At 32.9% G+C, this 16,756-nt stretch overlaps 2 protein-coding genes across 4 annotated transcripts in view; one reads left to right on the top strand and one right to left on the bottom strand.

Annotated features, from left to right (window-relative positions):
* The window catches only part of LOC117182096 (anamorsin homolog), an 87,036-nt gene extending 78,731 nt beyond the window's left edge, over positions 1-8,305 (top strand). Inside the window, exon 5 of one of the 2 annotated variants that reach the window (XM_033375124.1) lies at positions 7,943-8,305. In XM_033375124.1, coding sequence (XP_033231015.1) covers positions 7,943-8,053 — 111 coding nt within the window. In that variant the 3' untranslated portion in view covers positions 8,054-8,305. The remainder of the gene's footprint in view (positions 1-7,942) is intronic. The other variant, XM_033375123.1, reaches the window with a different exon arrangement.
* The window catches only part of LOC117182095 (protein cueball), a 172,735-nt gene that overhangs the window by 13,295 nt on the left and 142,684 nt on the right, over positions 1-16,756 (bottom strand). The window contains exon 7 of one of the 2 annotated variants that reach the window (XM_033375122.1): positions 8,468-11,219. The exons of the other annotated variant lie outside the window; for it this stretch is intronic. Coding sequence (XP_033231013.1) covers positions 11,121-11,219 — 99 coding nt within the window. The 3' untranslated portion in view covers positions 8,468-11,120. Of the gene's footprint in view, positions 1-8,467; positions 11,220-16,756 lie in introns of those variants that run through there. 2 annotated transcript variants of the gene reach the window in all.

Raw genomic sequence — 16,756 nt, 5'->3', positions numbered from 1 at the left:
TTTGTTTAAACTCTTATAATTTATCTACCCCCCCCCCCCCCCCCCCCCCCCCCAGATTCCCATTTTCATCTTACAGTAGACTCTACTGCGTCATGACGTATTTGGCTTAGTAGGCATGGCCGGCCGTGTATGTGTGTGCGTGAGATAAGACAAGGAGTGAGGGCAAGCGAACGAAGGAGAAATCGAGAAACGAAAAGTGTCGTAGCGAGAAGTGTCGTAGAGTCTACTGTACTTTCATGCACTTTTTCCTTTCTCCCTCTGCCACGCTTACTGACGCCTCTTTTTAGTGTAGCTATGACCGGGAAGTCCTCGTACCCTATCTCATTTTCTACCTTCATACTCCCTATCATATGCCGCATTCTTTCTTCAGCCAAGATGAAATCTATTACTGTTGCTCCCTTTCCTATGAATGTGATCTGCTCTTCCTCATCCCCGTTCATATTGCCATTACATATAAACCATCCTGTTTCTCCTATTATGTTTAGTAACTTCTCCTCTTTCTGCGTCTCTTTATGTTTGGAGTTCCTTATATATGCCTACTTTTCTTCATTCCATAACCCTCCCCCTTGTTCGCCAGTTCATGCATTTAAGTCCCCTCCTATTAAAACTTATTCTTGTTTCTTTTCCTCCATCCACCTCCTTATTACTCTACAGCCTTCCTCTTCATCTGTATACATGAAACGCCGCTATTTCTACTTTCCCAATTATAATTCTTCTTACCATTGTTCCATCCTTTTCCTCCATGTCCCATCTTTTCTCTCTTTTATTGCTAATTCTTTTTTCACCCCTGGAACCATGCCGCGCATCCCTCTCCCTTTAACGTGTTCTTTTCTTGCTTTTTTATCCCCTGCCAGTCCTTCTCATGTGCCCAAGTTTCATTTATTATAATCACTTCCAACTTTTCTATCTCCCCCCAAAATTCTTTATTCTTGTTCTTCAAACCTGACACATTCCAGAAAGCTATTTTCACGTTTCTCTCCTCCCTTCCCTCTTCTTTCCTATTCACTTTGTTTCCCCTTTGTCGTTTGGAAACCTCTCTGATTTATCTCTAGACTCTTTTTCGTCTCTCTTCCCCCTACTTTTGTAAAAAAATTTCCATTTTTCCTTAATTTCTCTAATTTTTTATCCCAGTACCATTCTTCCCCATTTACCCATAACCTGTCTCCCTATTCCCACCATATGGCCCTTTTTCCTCTCTACCCAAGCCCTCTGCTCTATTTGTCATCTTCTTTTCCTTTGCCTCCATGTTAGATCTTCAATTATTTCCCTTTTTCCTCTATAATTTTCTTTTTCTCCTCCTCACTCCCCACTTTTAATAGAAAATTTCTTCTTTTCCTTCCTTCGTCCCTGCAAGATTTTTTATTTCCACTTCTCCTGCTTCACTCTCCACTTGTAATACCTTAACTACTAAGTTATTTTTCTTCCTTGCCCTTTTTTCTCCTTCTAATCTTCTTTCAATCTCAGTTTTTTCTTCAATCTTTCATTTTCGGTTTGCTCGTTCTTTTCATTCCCTTTGATTATTTCATCACTCTCTTTTTTCCCCATATGCTCATTCCTAATTTCTAAATTGCTTACCCGTTCTTCGAACTGTTTCATCTTTTCAATTCTCTGTCCTTCAACTTCTCTCTGTCTATTCTCAATGCTCTTTAGCTTACCCCAAACCTTGCCTTTCTCTTCCTTCCAGCGTTTATCCCATTCTTCCCATTCTTCCCATTTTTCTCTTACCTTTTTCACTTCCCCCCTTACGTCGTTTCCCTGCCTATTCATGTCCCTATTCATATCATCCAATCTGTCTCTTGTTTCCTCTCTAAACCCATTTATGAGAGCTTCCAATTTTTCAAACATCCCCCCATCTGCCCTATCTCTTTCTGCTGTTTTCCGTTTAATTCTAACTTTCTTATTATCTTTGTCCCTTTCTACTTCATCATCCTCTGCCTCTCTTTTCCTTTTATCCTCCCCTTCACTGCTAGTTGCGCTTGCCTTTTTTTGCCAGTCACCTGAGTCCGCTGCCTGGTCGACTTCTCGAACCTTTCCTCACCGCTGCTGTCACTGCGATCAACGCCACACTTCCCCTCACTGCGCACGCTTTTAGCAACGTCAGCTCTTGTTGCCACTACGCTTTTATTTATTTTTCCTACTATTTTTCCTACTCCTAACCTCAAAAACTCCGCACGCTCCACATTTTTACTTCAAACCACTCACTTTCACCCTTTACACCTTTGCCTTCACTCACCGTCTTCCTTTACACTCCATCTCAGCACTCTCTGCCCTTTCTGCACCCACTCACACTTATTTCCTTCACCAAAGCCAGAAAAACACTACTTGACAAATGTAATACCTTTTCTGATGAGAATATAAACCAATATCTGTACTCTGAATACTGCCGTGATTTGGAATTTTGTATTTTTAAATTTATTTTAAAAGATTCACAATTCAAAGTTATGTAATTTTGAAAAGTTACAATTGACCATTCTTAAATGTTGAAGATTTGGAATTTCAAACCATTCAATTTTCAAGATTTACTTTTTAAAGGTATAATTGGTAACATTTTTTGAATAGTTCAACTTTGAAGACTTATAATGGAAAATTCTTGAATTTTAACGATCTGTAAATTAACCCATTAAGTCTTAGAACGAAGAAATTTCTCTCGTACGTTTAAGCTTGAATAATTTTATAAAAAGGGCAAAGAATTTATTCTAAAATACTCTTCTACTATTTTTGAGTATCCTCTAAACTAGACATGCCCAACCTGGAGATATTCCCGCCAGCAACAGATGTTCAGCGTCCACCATCATTTCGGCTGGAGAGCGAGGGTGGTGGTAGACGCGTGCCTAGATGCTCTCCTCTCCTACCCAAGCAGCACCGCAGATACGAAATATCTGTTAGGGTGCTTGGGGCGACTAACTTTTCAATATAAATTTGTAATTGTGACTAGAATTTTTATTATTTTATTTCAGCGTATTTACATTTATTTTCAAATAATGTAATTCAAAGGAGAATTGTGCAAAGTATTTTTTATTTTACATTATTCAATATTTTAATATTACAATATTACTACAATAACATAATATTACAATATATGCAAGGGGCAACATTCGCATTACTCCCAATATATAAGTTAGATAGACTGATGATGTACATTTCATATTAATATTCGAACAACGGTAAGAACTTGTTATTTTACATGTTATAAACTTAAAAATATAATGATACTCAACGGTTTGACAAAAATAGGTTACATTCAAGGTTAAATATAATATTTTTAGCTATTTATTCTTCTTAGTTCATCACCGAATTTCGCATAATCCTCAGATTTCCGGTACACAAGCTCGTATAATAAACTGCAAAAAGTATCACCCAACATTTCTGTACATCATATGCACAATGTAAAAAACGGCGATACTAAAATATTCAATAATGTACATTTGTACGAAGAAGAAAAATTTTGTACAATTCTCTTTTTAATTATATTTATTGTCAATAAATGTAAAAATACTCAAATAAAATAATTAAATCTCTGGTCACTATTACAAATTTATATTGTAAAGTTAGTCGCCCCAAGCAACCTGTCAGATATTTCGTATCTGCGATGCTGCTTGGGCCTGAGAGGAGAGTATTAAGCACGCGTTTGCCACTACTCTCGCTTAAAAAACGGAAAATATTGGTTTTCAATTAAAAATTAACAAATTAAAAAAAATCTTTTTTTCTTAACCAATTTTTTTACGGGCACAAACATGCCCAAAAGTGCACAAAATGTCTGAACTTTTTAAATCTGTTGAATTTTGCTATCTACGATTTTTTAAACAAAATGGCGGCCAAAAAACGGAAACCAAAATTTTTTTTTTTATCGATATTTTTGGTGATTTTTTTTCTCAAATCATATAAATATATAATTATTTCAGTGAAAAGGTATTTTAATAATTTATTTTTTAACAAAATAAAAATATTTAGTGTTAAATAGGTAAAATAATGATATTAGGATTATGAAAAATCATTTATTGCTATTTTACGGCGTCTTCACATCAAAATCCGATGCGGTGAGTGAAATATCGTTTTTTTCCAACGATTGAGTGATTCACTGATATTATATTTATAGAATTAAAAGCTAATGTTTACTGATATACAATTTTATATGACTCTGCTGTGTAACACTGAAGTTGAAGAATAATAATTGAAGTACAGTGGAAACGCGGTTATATCCTCTCTGACTTATATCCTCTCGCGCTTATATCTGCATAACTCTCACTTATGTCCGCTTAGCATCCACCACCTGTGGTAACATTTTTACTTAAAATCTTGGAAATTTTAAGCGTTTCAAATGGTTGAGAATTCGTCATTTTTGTTTGAGAAACCATCGGCATTGTTTTGTTTGTTTAAACATCAATTTTTTATCGAAAAATGTAAATTGGTTATTAATTCATCTATTTTCTTGAAAAATTAACATTTGTACATGAAATCTTGGAAATTTGAAGCGTTTCAAATGATTGGAAACTTATCTTTTTTGTAAGAGAATCCATGTTTTCTGTTTTAAAATTCAACTACTTGGTTCAAGCCTGTACTATTTTTTTGAAAATTGATTAAACAATTCATTCTTTGTTTTTTTTTTAACTCAATTTTTTACATATAAATTTAAAAAAAATGTTTGTTTAAAAAATCGTATATTTTGTCAAAAAATCGCATTTTCTTCTTATAAAAAAATCGTTTAAGTTGGAAATTCATCTTTTAATTAAATTGGCAATTCGTCTTTCTTTTGTTAGAACCTTGATCTGTTTGCTTAAAACTTCATCTCCCTTTTATATACAATTGAAGTCTCTAGTAGCATATTCTCGATATATGATGCAGAAAGGAAATTTCGACCCCAAACTTTTATTCCAACGTGTATTTCATTCGATAACCAACCATTTTTTATATTATATTATTCAGAAAAGATGGAAATGGTTCCTCTTGAATAGGAAAATAGGGATTAAAGAAGATAGATGAAATTTGTTATTGCCCAACGGATAGAAAAGGATAGGTGTAGATAATTGGAGAATTGATAAAGATAGAAAGACTGGGGTGCTAGAAGATAAGGCTATCTTATATTTCAGAAAAGATAGAAATGGATTCACTTGGGCAGGAAAAGAGCTATTAAAAAATATAGACGAAATTTAAGATTGCCCAACGGATAGAAAAGTATAGAGATGGATAAGCTGTGGATTTATTTAGATAGAAAGACTGAGATTCACGCAGATAGGGCTCTTATATTTCTGAAAGATAGAAAAGGATTCACTTGGATAGGAAAATAGGGAATAAAAAAGGTAAACGAAATGTGTTATTGCCCAAAGGATAGAGTTGGATAAGTGGAGGATTTATTTAGATATAATAAAGACTGGGCTTCACGAAGATAGGGCTATCTTCTATTTCAGAAAAGATAGAAAGGGATTCAGTTGGATAAAAAAATAGGAATTAAAAAAGTTAGAAGAAATGTTAGATTGCCTAAAGGATAGAAAAGGATAGAGGTAGATAAGTTGTGCATTTATTTATATAGAAAGACTGGGGTTCAAGAAGATAAGGCTATCTTAGATTTTAGAAAAGATAGAAAAAGATTCAATGAAATAAGAAGATAGGGATTGAAAAAGAAAGACAAGACTTTGGATTGCCTGACGGACAGAAAAAGATAGACGTGGATAAGCAAAGGATTCATTTGGAAAGAAACACTAGAACAGGTATTGGGAGCGGAAAGAAAAGGTTACATGTGCATAAGTGGCGGATAGACATAGGTAGGAAGATGGGGATCCAAAACAATAGAGGTGTTTGTAGATTGGAAGAACGATAGAAAATGATCGAAGGGATAGACGTGGGATCAAGATGGATACATGGGTTCTTTCCATTTCAATTCTAAAGATAGAAAATGATTAAAATGGATAAAGACTGTATCCATTTACTTCCAGCAGGGCTACGTATCTGAGTAATATAGATTACTTGATTACCGACAAAGAAAGATGGAAGTCAAACTTTTGCCGTAAAGTCTAAATTCGTCAGTCGATATTTCTTATTTTCATAAATAAAGTTTTTCTTATAATTCTGTGCCTTGTCACAAACGGTCCTTTAATATTTATTAATATTTTCCGAAACATTTTTCCGCGTTATTAAAATTTTTTTTTAAATACGGGTGACAAAATATTGACCTCAGGACTGCTTTGATGAGCTGGTCCACTCGTTACATGGCCTTGATGACGACTTTCATTTGATAAAAATAACCGAGTGTAAAATCTCTATATTATTCCTTTTTTTCAGGGTTTTCCAAGATAGTTATTTAGAAATTGAAACGTTATTTTAATCGAATTCCAAGGATAAGATACGATTTAAAAAATGAAATTTGGTTTGCTCGAAAAATTTAAGTATAAATATAATATTTTCGAAACAATAAAATACTAGGTCTAAAAACAATTAAAAACATTTCTGAAACTGATTGTAAAAACTGATTGCTTCCATATTTGTAATCTTTTTTTTTGCATTAAAACTGCTTTATATATTTTTGAGAGAGAGATTTGTAGTCGACATTTCTATTTAAAATTAACAATAAATAATTATTATTTAATTTCTAATGTCACGAAATTGTCATGAGTGATCGTCAGTAAAATTTTCAACGAATCTTTAAGAATTGTAATCGTTGTAAACATATTTTTTTTAATGTTGGAATTTATGGTTTTTGATTAGCGTATTTTCCTTCATCATTCAAAGCTTTGGCACTTTGGCCTGGAGAATAATTTTTTCACTAGAAATGCTTCAAGTTTTTGTAAGAAAGGTTTGCAATTACTATTTTCATAAAACATTAATAACCAATGATTTTGACAAGAAGTTTTTGAAGCGACATTTAAATTATCGTTTTTTTAAATTTAGACTTTTACTTGTCGAGAAAAAAAGATGATTTTCTTTAATCGTACCTCATCCTTGGAGATAAATTAAAATATCACTTCAATTTCTAAATAATTGTCTTGGGAAACTGTGAACAACTGTTGCATTACAGTGATTTTATAATTTGTTATATATCTTATATGAAAGTCTTCATGAATTACTGCTTTCAAAGAACTTACCTTCGCTAAAAGCACGTCACAAATGCTGGATCACAAAAATTTCTTCTGAAGTAATCACTGATTTATTATTTATTCGGTACTATAATAACGACAAAGTAAGTAATTAGATTAACAGCAGCACTGGCGAGATATAACAGCAAAGTTCTTGGTGTCTGGCGAACAGCTGATAATCGTGCATACTGCGCAGGTCCGAGATTTGCCCGATCGCGCGGTCGTTGTGGGGACTTCTCTCGAATTCTATATGAATTCTACCCTGATTCACTTTAGGGCCACTGGAAGTCCTTACGGATTGCTACGAATCCTTAACGATTTCTATCAAATCTCATCGGACGCGTAAAATTTTCCGTTTTGTTCAAACGATTTCACGAACGTGCATTCGATGGCGATTTTATACTTTGCTTTTGATGACATGCATTGCCTTACGCAAATTCTTACAAATTTCGATCTGATTTCTGACAGAATAACTCGTGACTTAGTGAGTGAGACGCCCCTCGATGAGCACTTTGACATTGTAAATACAAACAAAGTGAAAAAACTCGAGATCGAATTCAAAGCTAATTTGTATAGTGTTCCAAATGTACATTCCCCGTGTTCAACACATACTATACTCTGTAGGTTTCGGACAGATTTTAGGGATAGATTATTTTGCCTTTTGTAGATATACGGGGACAATATTTTCTGTTTAAAATAAATATATAAGATCATCAATTGCGAGATCTGTACATCAAGTTTGACATTATTGTATATTATTGTTTCCTTTTGACGACAAAAATGCAAACAGTCAAACTGCCTTAAACGTACCCACTCTCCCGTGTAGTAACACAGTTATGGTTTGGGGTGTAAACATGTTTCTATTATGATTTCAGTGTTATCTCGGCGATGCCTTCCGCTGTGCAAGTTGTCCTTACTTGGGAATGCCAGCATTCAAACCAGGTGAAAAGATCATACTATCAGACTCTCAACTCGTAAATCTTTAAGTTTTACGTATGTTTTATAAATAAGCATCTATATTTATCAGAACAAAATAATATCAGTTTTGCATAAATAAAACCTAAAAATTGAGTAAAATTCGTATAATACTTAAAAAAATCTTTCTTTGTTAAATTCTCAAAATTTGAAGTACCCATGTACGAACAATTCAGAAGCAGATAAATTTATTTATCTGTACATTGAATCGCATAGAAAGGCTTGTTTGGTACAAATAAAAGCGTACACGTATTTGAAAAGTACAAGAACCATTTTATTCAGTACTTATACATATGATTTTTACAACTTTATCGGTAATAGTTTTCAAGTCATTTATTACATGCAATCAGATTTAAAATGAACATAAAACATTTTTTAACTATAGCATTATTAACAAATAAAAAATAAATAAAATCTGAAGAAACTTATTTTCCCCTCCTTTATTTTATTCCAGTTTTGTACATTTCATAGAATTTCAGAGAACCACACGGCACTGTAGTAAAATAAGTATTGTTTTCAAATCTATGATTAAAAAATTCGTGATATGCTTCATAATATTCCACTTGACGACTATTTTTGAATGAAGCAAAGGTTCAATCACAAATAAGTGTAAAATAAAACTTTGATTGAAGCTAGTGGGTCAAATTTTTAATTTCTATTGAACACTTCCATTATAATTTTGCATGCTGAAAAACGCATTCAGGTAAGTCATGATAATTCTCTTTATTAATGTTTCATATTTCATTTTTCAAATATATTAAAATAATTATTTGTAATCACTTTTTCTTATAAAAAGAGAAAAAACATATAAATTGCACGTAACAGAAGAGTTTTCTTTTTTGGGGGAGGAAAACAGCCATTTCGCCATAAATCCACTATCTCTGAAGATCAGTGTGTGGGAAAGGGCTGTTTTCCGATGTGGTGACAGAATGAGATTTCGCTGATAACTCTCTATGTGTCAACGCCGATGCCTATGATAATTCGGTCGTAATCTAAAATATACAGTTTATATGTTACGTTTCTAAAGGGGTCGTTGTTGCGCACTTTTTTTTTTAATTCAAGCTCAAGGGGAATACAAAGGCCTTGGGATATACTAGTTGCACGATTAAGGCTAGACGTCTAGTTATTGCATCCATAATGTAAATAGTATAAAGATTATCGATAAATGGCTTCTATCAGGAAAAAATATTATGTATGCAAAAAACTATATAAAATGATTCGTCTGTTTGAACCTATTCTTACAACGAGGATTTCCCCATGCTTTACATTTTCCTTGCCGGTTTAATTAACGTTCAAAAATGCATTTTTTTTTATTAAAAATAAAAATTTAATATTTTAAAATTCTATAGCAGTCATCTGCTCTTCTATCTTAACTCTCATTCCATGCATTTCCGCGAAATATTCGAAATTAACGGATCACGGAAAAAGATTTAAAACCGAATTTCTTTCTGTGGTAAAGGAGTAATATTGAATATACATATATACATTTTTCTTTCATTGACCCCCTTAGAGTGCCAAGTCTTGTTTTATCGCATGCGATACTTAAAATTAAGGGTCTTACTCTAAAACAAGAAAATATTGAAGTCAGTAATTCTCACATTATTAATTATCATAATAGGAAGCCGCACAAAAGGACAGTGAAATCAAAGATCTGAACCAGGTTTTTGTGTGCATTTTATTGCCTGAGGAAGTAGTTTCATGGCAAAATGTATTCACATTTACTTGCAAATTATCTTAGAAAATGTGAATAAATTTCGTTCGCTCGATATTTTAGAAATAAACTAGAAAAATTAATCTAAAGATAAATTTTTCAAGTGTCTTTTGAATCAATCCCAGATTACAAGCGAGATTCAAGTTAAAATTAAATACAGGGCTGAAAAAAGTCTTTTATAAAAATGTTTAATTACTCCATATTTTTAATCGCATCGATCTTTCCTTTGGTCTTTCTGGTTAAATTCATGTGTTATTACTTATTTACTATTTGGGACCAGAGGGTTTTTTTTGTAGTCATGCACCCCCCATCCCATTAAAAAAATTAATTTGGTTATTTTTAATTTAAATGTATACGACGAGGCATGGTATTTCACTTTCATTTTTGCGACTCAGTATTCATATTTACACATTATCTACATTTTAAAAAAATCTTTGCGATCCTTTTTAATTATTTATTTGCATAGCACATTTGATAACTAAACAACTGGAAGTCAGATCTAAATTGGTGAACATTCATCTGAATTAAATGCTAATATTTCTGTTTTGGATAAAACCTTGCTGCTTTACAGATGACATTATAATTACTACGATATATGAATTAGTTTACATAGAAACTATTAGGTAAATCTCATTGCTAAGTTGACTATCATTCGCATTCGTTTTACAACGAACATTTGAATACTAACTATATGTTTAAAATCCAGTCTCCAGCAGACAATGTCCATAGATTTTTCGAAATAATTAATCAAAAATAAATAAAACTTTGTATCAGAAGTGAAAAATTTGATACATAAAAACAGGTTTTAGTTAAAAACGAAGTAGACATAAGTACCTTGTCCTTTAAATATCTTCAGATTCTTTAAGATTGTAGAATATAATTACTTGACTGACTTCAATTAACTGACTTAATTAACTTACTATTAACTGACTTATTTCTTGCAAGAATATTGTACTGTATATCCGAAGTAAAAGCCGTGTATTTATAGGCACTAGAAATAATATGATCCTAATTTCGAAAAATATAACCCGGTTTTCTTAAACGATTTCACGTCTTGCGTAATAAAGCTGCGATGTTTAATTCTGGATGTAACAATATTTTTCTGAGAAAAAGTGAAAAAACCTTTGGCTATCGGTGGTAAGGGTGCCAAAGGTTACTTTCGTTTTGTATTCTATTAAAAGAAACCTTTGGCTTTTGTTATAAGTGTCAAGAGGCGAAAAAAAGACTCAGTTGGCGGTACCAAACTTAACAACAATACTTAACAACTTTTTTGTTTAAGTCTAAACGTGTTGAGGCATGATAATGCAGTTTCACCTGCGTCTTTTTCGCACATTGCATGGAAGTATTTGTACATTTTGTATTATGTGCTAGCAACCGTTCCCTTCCATGTTATCCAACAGGCCATTTTTTTCTTCTTTTCTTGACATTCTAGAAGTCGAGTTCCTGAGTTTTGGCTCGAAACACGGCTGAAAAGATGAAGAAAACATTAAGTTATTTTATGAATAAACGATAAAAAAATATAAATAACTTACTAAAATAGTTTAAACTTTATAACAAATCGCATAACTCTTCTTAGGAACTTTAGGGATTTTATATAAAAATACATTGTTACATTTAATAAAGGATAAATGGATCCTTAATCAGGGTGTAGGGTGATGAGGCAATTTGAAATTTCCAGTGTTTTCCCCAGTCAAATTTTGTTCCCCGACAAATGTATAGATGTCTTTTTGCAATTTTTGAAAGTCTACGTTTACATAGAAATAGGAATTGTACGCTAATATACACTGAAAAAATGTATGGTTAAAAGGAAACAATTATTAAATTAAACGTGCTAAACTTATTTTTAATCACAGACTGAAGCGGTACATGTATTAACCGCCATATATTATCTGTACAATCGAAACGCTGGCTTACTTCCAGAGCATTTTTTAATCTTGCAAATCTTCTGCCTTCTCGGCAGCTACTTTCAGAATTGTTCTTTTTTGATTTTCAAGCTCTTTCGCCTCTTCTGCTTTTTTCTTTTTTGCTTTTCCCCCTCCAAATCCTTTATATTCGAAAACTGTCTAGCGTTCTTCGAAGCAACGTGAGCGGAATGTACATTATGGGCAGATTTAAGCAAAGTATCTGTTTTTGGGACCGATTTTACACCTCATCAAAATTTGATGGTATCATATACGATACGTGCAACAATCAGACTGCCACAGCGTCTTCCAAGACTTTCGGTTTAACAAAAAGTTTAATTATTGTAAACATCATGTAAGTACGATCTCGGTACAAAAAAAGGTGCCAGTGGAGCATCAGATTGGAATTCGATGAGAAACAGTTTCACCAAAGACGCAACGGATGTGAGAAATGACAACTGCCTCGCCAAGTGGATCTTTTACGAATTCTGATAATGCTCGAAAACTCGTATGATCTTTGTTCAGTGGATTTTTTTTCGGACTTCGTGATTTTAGCATAATTTCTTTGCCGCGAAGGTATATTTTTAAGTAATCGGTACATGCAACTCCAAAAATTACCAATTTCCGATTTCGCTTTCTTCATCCTAGTTTTGAATGAACCGTGTACATTATGAAGACCATAGCTGCCCGGACCTAGTAGAATGTGATTCTCAGGATATCTTTCTCTAATATCTTTTTTTAAATCATCTAGCATGTGGAAGTTAACAACAGGGCGATCCATATAAATCTGAAAAAGCGTACTTATATTCTTGTCTCCAATTGTATCCATTAGTACTTCCTTTAATTTAATTGCAACCGCGCTATCGAGGAATACCAAAGCAAAGTACCTAGTTGTAACTTCATGCGAAACGTTATTCCACAAACATAAAATTAAATCCATCTGCTGTTTCGGAGACATTTTTTCATGCTTTCATCGAAGCCCACAACTACATGTCCGCATGTTTCTAACAATTCTTGCAAATCTTTTTGAAACTGTTGACCGATACCATATGTAATAGTTTATCCCATTTGATATTTTTGTAGCTTCAGTTTCTCGGCTATTTCGCTCTCCGAAAACTTGTCGGGGAACATAGCTACAGTTCTGGCAGCACCGCGTTTGCTAAAATGCTTTGACACTGAAGTAAGAAATTACAAAATTTCAGCTCTAGTAACTTTCTCAGCTGTCAAAAAATGCTTAAGCATATCTTCTGGCGTCTTATTCTTTATTGTAGAGCCTAGGATACAAGAGTACTTTGAAGCATTATTGAGACCTAAAAATGAACAATCAGTTGAAATTAAATATAAAAAGATATTATCATTCACTTCATCCATTCTTTTACGTATCTAAAAACTTAAAAATAAGTTTACCTTCGCTTGGTTCTTTTTGAGCAGAAGTAGATACTACTGCTTTTGTTTCTGTAGTCAAATTTTGAGTAAGTAGAAGTAATAATTTTAAGCATTCCTTGTGGAATTTCAATTTAAAATTATGCTTACAACATTTTGAATGATTTTTTAGAGCTGTCTTACTCCATGGAACTTAAGTCAATGGATTTTTTACATACACTGCAATAAGCTTTAGTCGTGCATTTTTTATCTTTATCAACCCAGGAGAATCCTGTTTCCGTCAAACCGTTTTTGGTCTGCAAATGCATTTTCTTAGTTTTTGATCAAAGAAAAAAGAAGGGAAAAATTTTATGAAAACGAAAAATTGTATGAAACAATACAAAAAAATATGCTCGCCAGACGGGTACAATCTGATCGTGGTCTGTGTGCGAGGCTTGCTTTGCCCGTAGTTTGAGCGCGCCTAGGGCGTGCGATTGTTAGTTCTCGCGCTCAATTATGTATTTACCTCATACTACACGCTCGGTCTTAGTATTTTTTCCACATTTATGCAAAGAACTTTCAAAATTAAAGATCAACGCATCGACAACTGTAATTTGGTGATTGCGAATTCCCTTTTATTAAAGCTCTTTCGGCTTTAATAAACACATTGTCATCATGTGTCTCATGCTTCGCACTCGATTTTGTTCAAAATGTTAACTTTTCTACGTTATGTTAAATACTTTTATATCAAATGTATATATTACATTTATTTATGTACCTCGACTTGGAATTTCTTATTCAGATATAGCAAAATAAAGTATAAATTGTATTTATCATGATTGCTTTAATATTTATTTCTTATTTTGCATTACATTTTATTTTAAGCTACCCTAACACATGTATCTTTTCAATAAATTCATATCATTGAAGTTCGTAATAGGCATCGATATTGAAACATATGAATTTTTTTGCTTTGTTTTTATAATTTTTATATATTTTTAATCTTGCTTTTTACTATTAAAAGAAAATCTACTGGTTTTGTTAAGAAATTATTCATAACAAATTTGTGGATCCCTTATGGGTGAACAAATTTTTTGTTAATTTTTTTTAGTACCTTGTATCGATTTCCAAAAAATTTATTTTTACTTTTAATGTTCTTTTTACGACCAAAACAAAAACTAAGCGTCATATAAACAAATTACTAATGACAAATTTTTAGCTCTTTTTTGGTGTAACACCTTCTTTTGTCTCATTATTTTTTTTATAGCTTGTCTCGTTTGTCCAAAAAGTATTTTTTTCTTTGTAATGTTGTTTTTTTTACGAATAAAACAAGAACAATTTTTCTTAATTCATCTTTTTCCGTATGTTGCATAATCTGACTAATGCAACTTTTGCAATTACGGAGCGATATTCTAATGGAAAATATAACGTAGAATCCGAATCGCAACATGTTAAATGCCAATGTTTAAATGGAAAATGGAATTTTTAATAAAATTTTTCATACTGCTTTCTTAAATATCACGGCAGAGTTTAAAATATATTTTCAGATATTATTTACCTGAAAAGGATTACAGCTAGTTCATTAATGTCCATTTTTATGTAATTCTGCGTTTTTATCAGTTTCTATCAGTTTTGCTAATCGATTTCATTGAAGTTTTATATAATTTTTAGGCAAATTTAAAAATGTGTATTTTTGGTCTATTTCGAAATTCAGGGTTTTTCCGTTACTTGGTATAAATATTTTTAATTTATTCACTATGGAGAATATTTTATTTATAATTTAAAAGAAATAGAATGTATATTATTGCAGGAAAAATATTGAAAGACCATTTCAGACCATTAAATGTAATAAAATAATAAATTTTCTTCATCTAAGCCCGCGAGTCTTCAAACGCTTTTTTTTTGTTGCATAATAATTAGGAATTATTCCTCAATAAATAAGAAATACTTTCTAGGGGTGACATCATACTTGGTATTAGAAAAAAATAGTATTTGCATAATTCGAAAATTCAAGCCTTTACTGAACATTCTAATGTAGGAGATATCTCATTATGAAAATATTCTAATTTTTAATCACACAAATTTATTTTACACCCATACATATTTTCATGTCGAAAATTTTTACTATTTAAAATACATTTATTATCTTACGTGTGTTTTATTTTTTTATTTAAACAGTTGAAGTTATTGTTGAAGATACTATTTTAAAACTTTTTAGTATTTAGATACAATATATATATAGAATTTAAAAAATGAACTTACCTTACTTATTAATATTATGGTCCCAACAATAAAAAAAAATTCGCTATTTATTTGATTAATTAATGATATAATCACTAAAACTTGAACTAAAAATTTAGTATAATTTATTTTTAAAAAAACCTAAGCGATTACACTCAGCCTCATGGCCGCATGCCGTAATATTGTTTCGAAAACAGGCAAACAAGCCAAAAAGAGATGAATTTGGGGGACTAAACACACTAAGCTCCCAAGTGCCATCAGCAAACTGGCAATTCGATGAATGAGAGAAAACAAAACTATAAAACGCTTCAACTTTACTAAAAGCGCATTCGTTTATCCTGCACTGGTGTACTCCAAAAGCACTCCTATCGCTCCCTCCTACTTCTTTTTACTTCTTCCTTCTCACTCCGACCTGCTTCGTTGCAGATCGGACTGCAACAGTGCAGGATAAACGAATACGCTATAAGACTCCGTGTCTACATCAGAAGTAGGGATGAGTGGAAAGCAAATGGTAACCTGCGCTTCCAAGGGGTCAGCTGGTAGAGGGACGGCTCCAAAGGAGAGGAGGGGTCAGGAGCTGGAATCTATCACAGTAAAGGGAGGAGAGTTATAGGAATCCTGCTTGGGCGGCATGCCACCGTCTTTGAAGCGGAGGTCCTGGCCGTCCGTCGATCTATATAATTTGCTCAGGCAGCCAAGGGACATTAACTACTATTGGAAAAACATACATAATCTTATTTGGGTCACATAGTCATATCTGACCCATATGAGACTCATATGGCCTCATAGTCATACGGGGATCGAGGAAAACGAAAAAGCGGATCAGCTGGCAAAAACCGGTGCAGCAAGCGATTACGTAGTACCGCAAACGGTACTGTGACTAGCGTCTTATTGCATCGAAATGGTCATAAAAAGCTGGATCCGGGCGGAGCACCGGGTATACTGAGATCAAAATCAGGGTTGTCGACAGGCGAAAGCAATCCAGGGCTGCACCAGGGATCCAGGGTTGGACAGAGCCAAGGAAATTCAGGATTGCTTGAAGGTGTGTCGTTCCCGGGTGTCAATCGTCTCGTCAATTGAAACATCACCAATTTCACGAATATATAAATGGCAAATATGTGTTGAATCTTAAAATTAAATGTAATGAGCAATAGAATGAATAATTAAAGTGAAAAATATGTAAAAATATATTAAAAATAACTTATTATTGTTTATATATGTGGCGAAATTTTTCAAGTGTACCGCCTTAAAAACTGGTCCCGAACTCTATACTCAGGAGTTTTCAGGATAGCTGATTATGAATTTGTCATCGATTTTCGGAATTGATAATGGGGAACCTAATATAGCGGAAATGAAATTATTGAAACTACGATTTTTGCACAAATTTGTACTCTGGGTATTTCGGGGTCGTCGATTGTGAATTTGACATAGAATTTTCTGATTTAAAAATGGCGGACATAAAATTTTGAAAACTACTATTTTCGCATAACTGTGCACTC

This window comes from Belonocnema kinseyi, chromosome 10 (assembly GCF_010883055.1).
Source record: "Belonocnema kinseyi isolate 2016_QV_RU_SX_M_011 chromosome 10, B_treatae_v1, whole genome shotgun sequence".
Classification (NCBI taxonomy): Eukaryota; Metazoa; Arthropoda; class Insecta; order Hymenoptera; family Cynipidae; genus Belonocnema; species Belonocnema kinseyi.
Note: the sequence above shows the minus strand (reverse complement) of the source record. Positions and strands in the feature narration are given on the sequence as shown.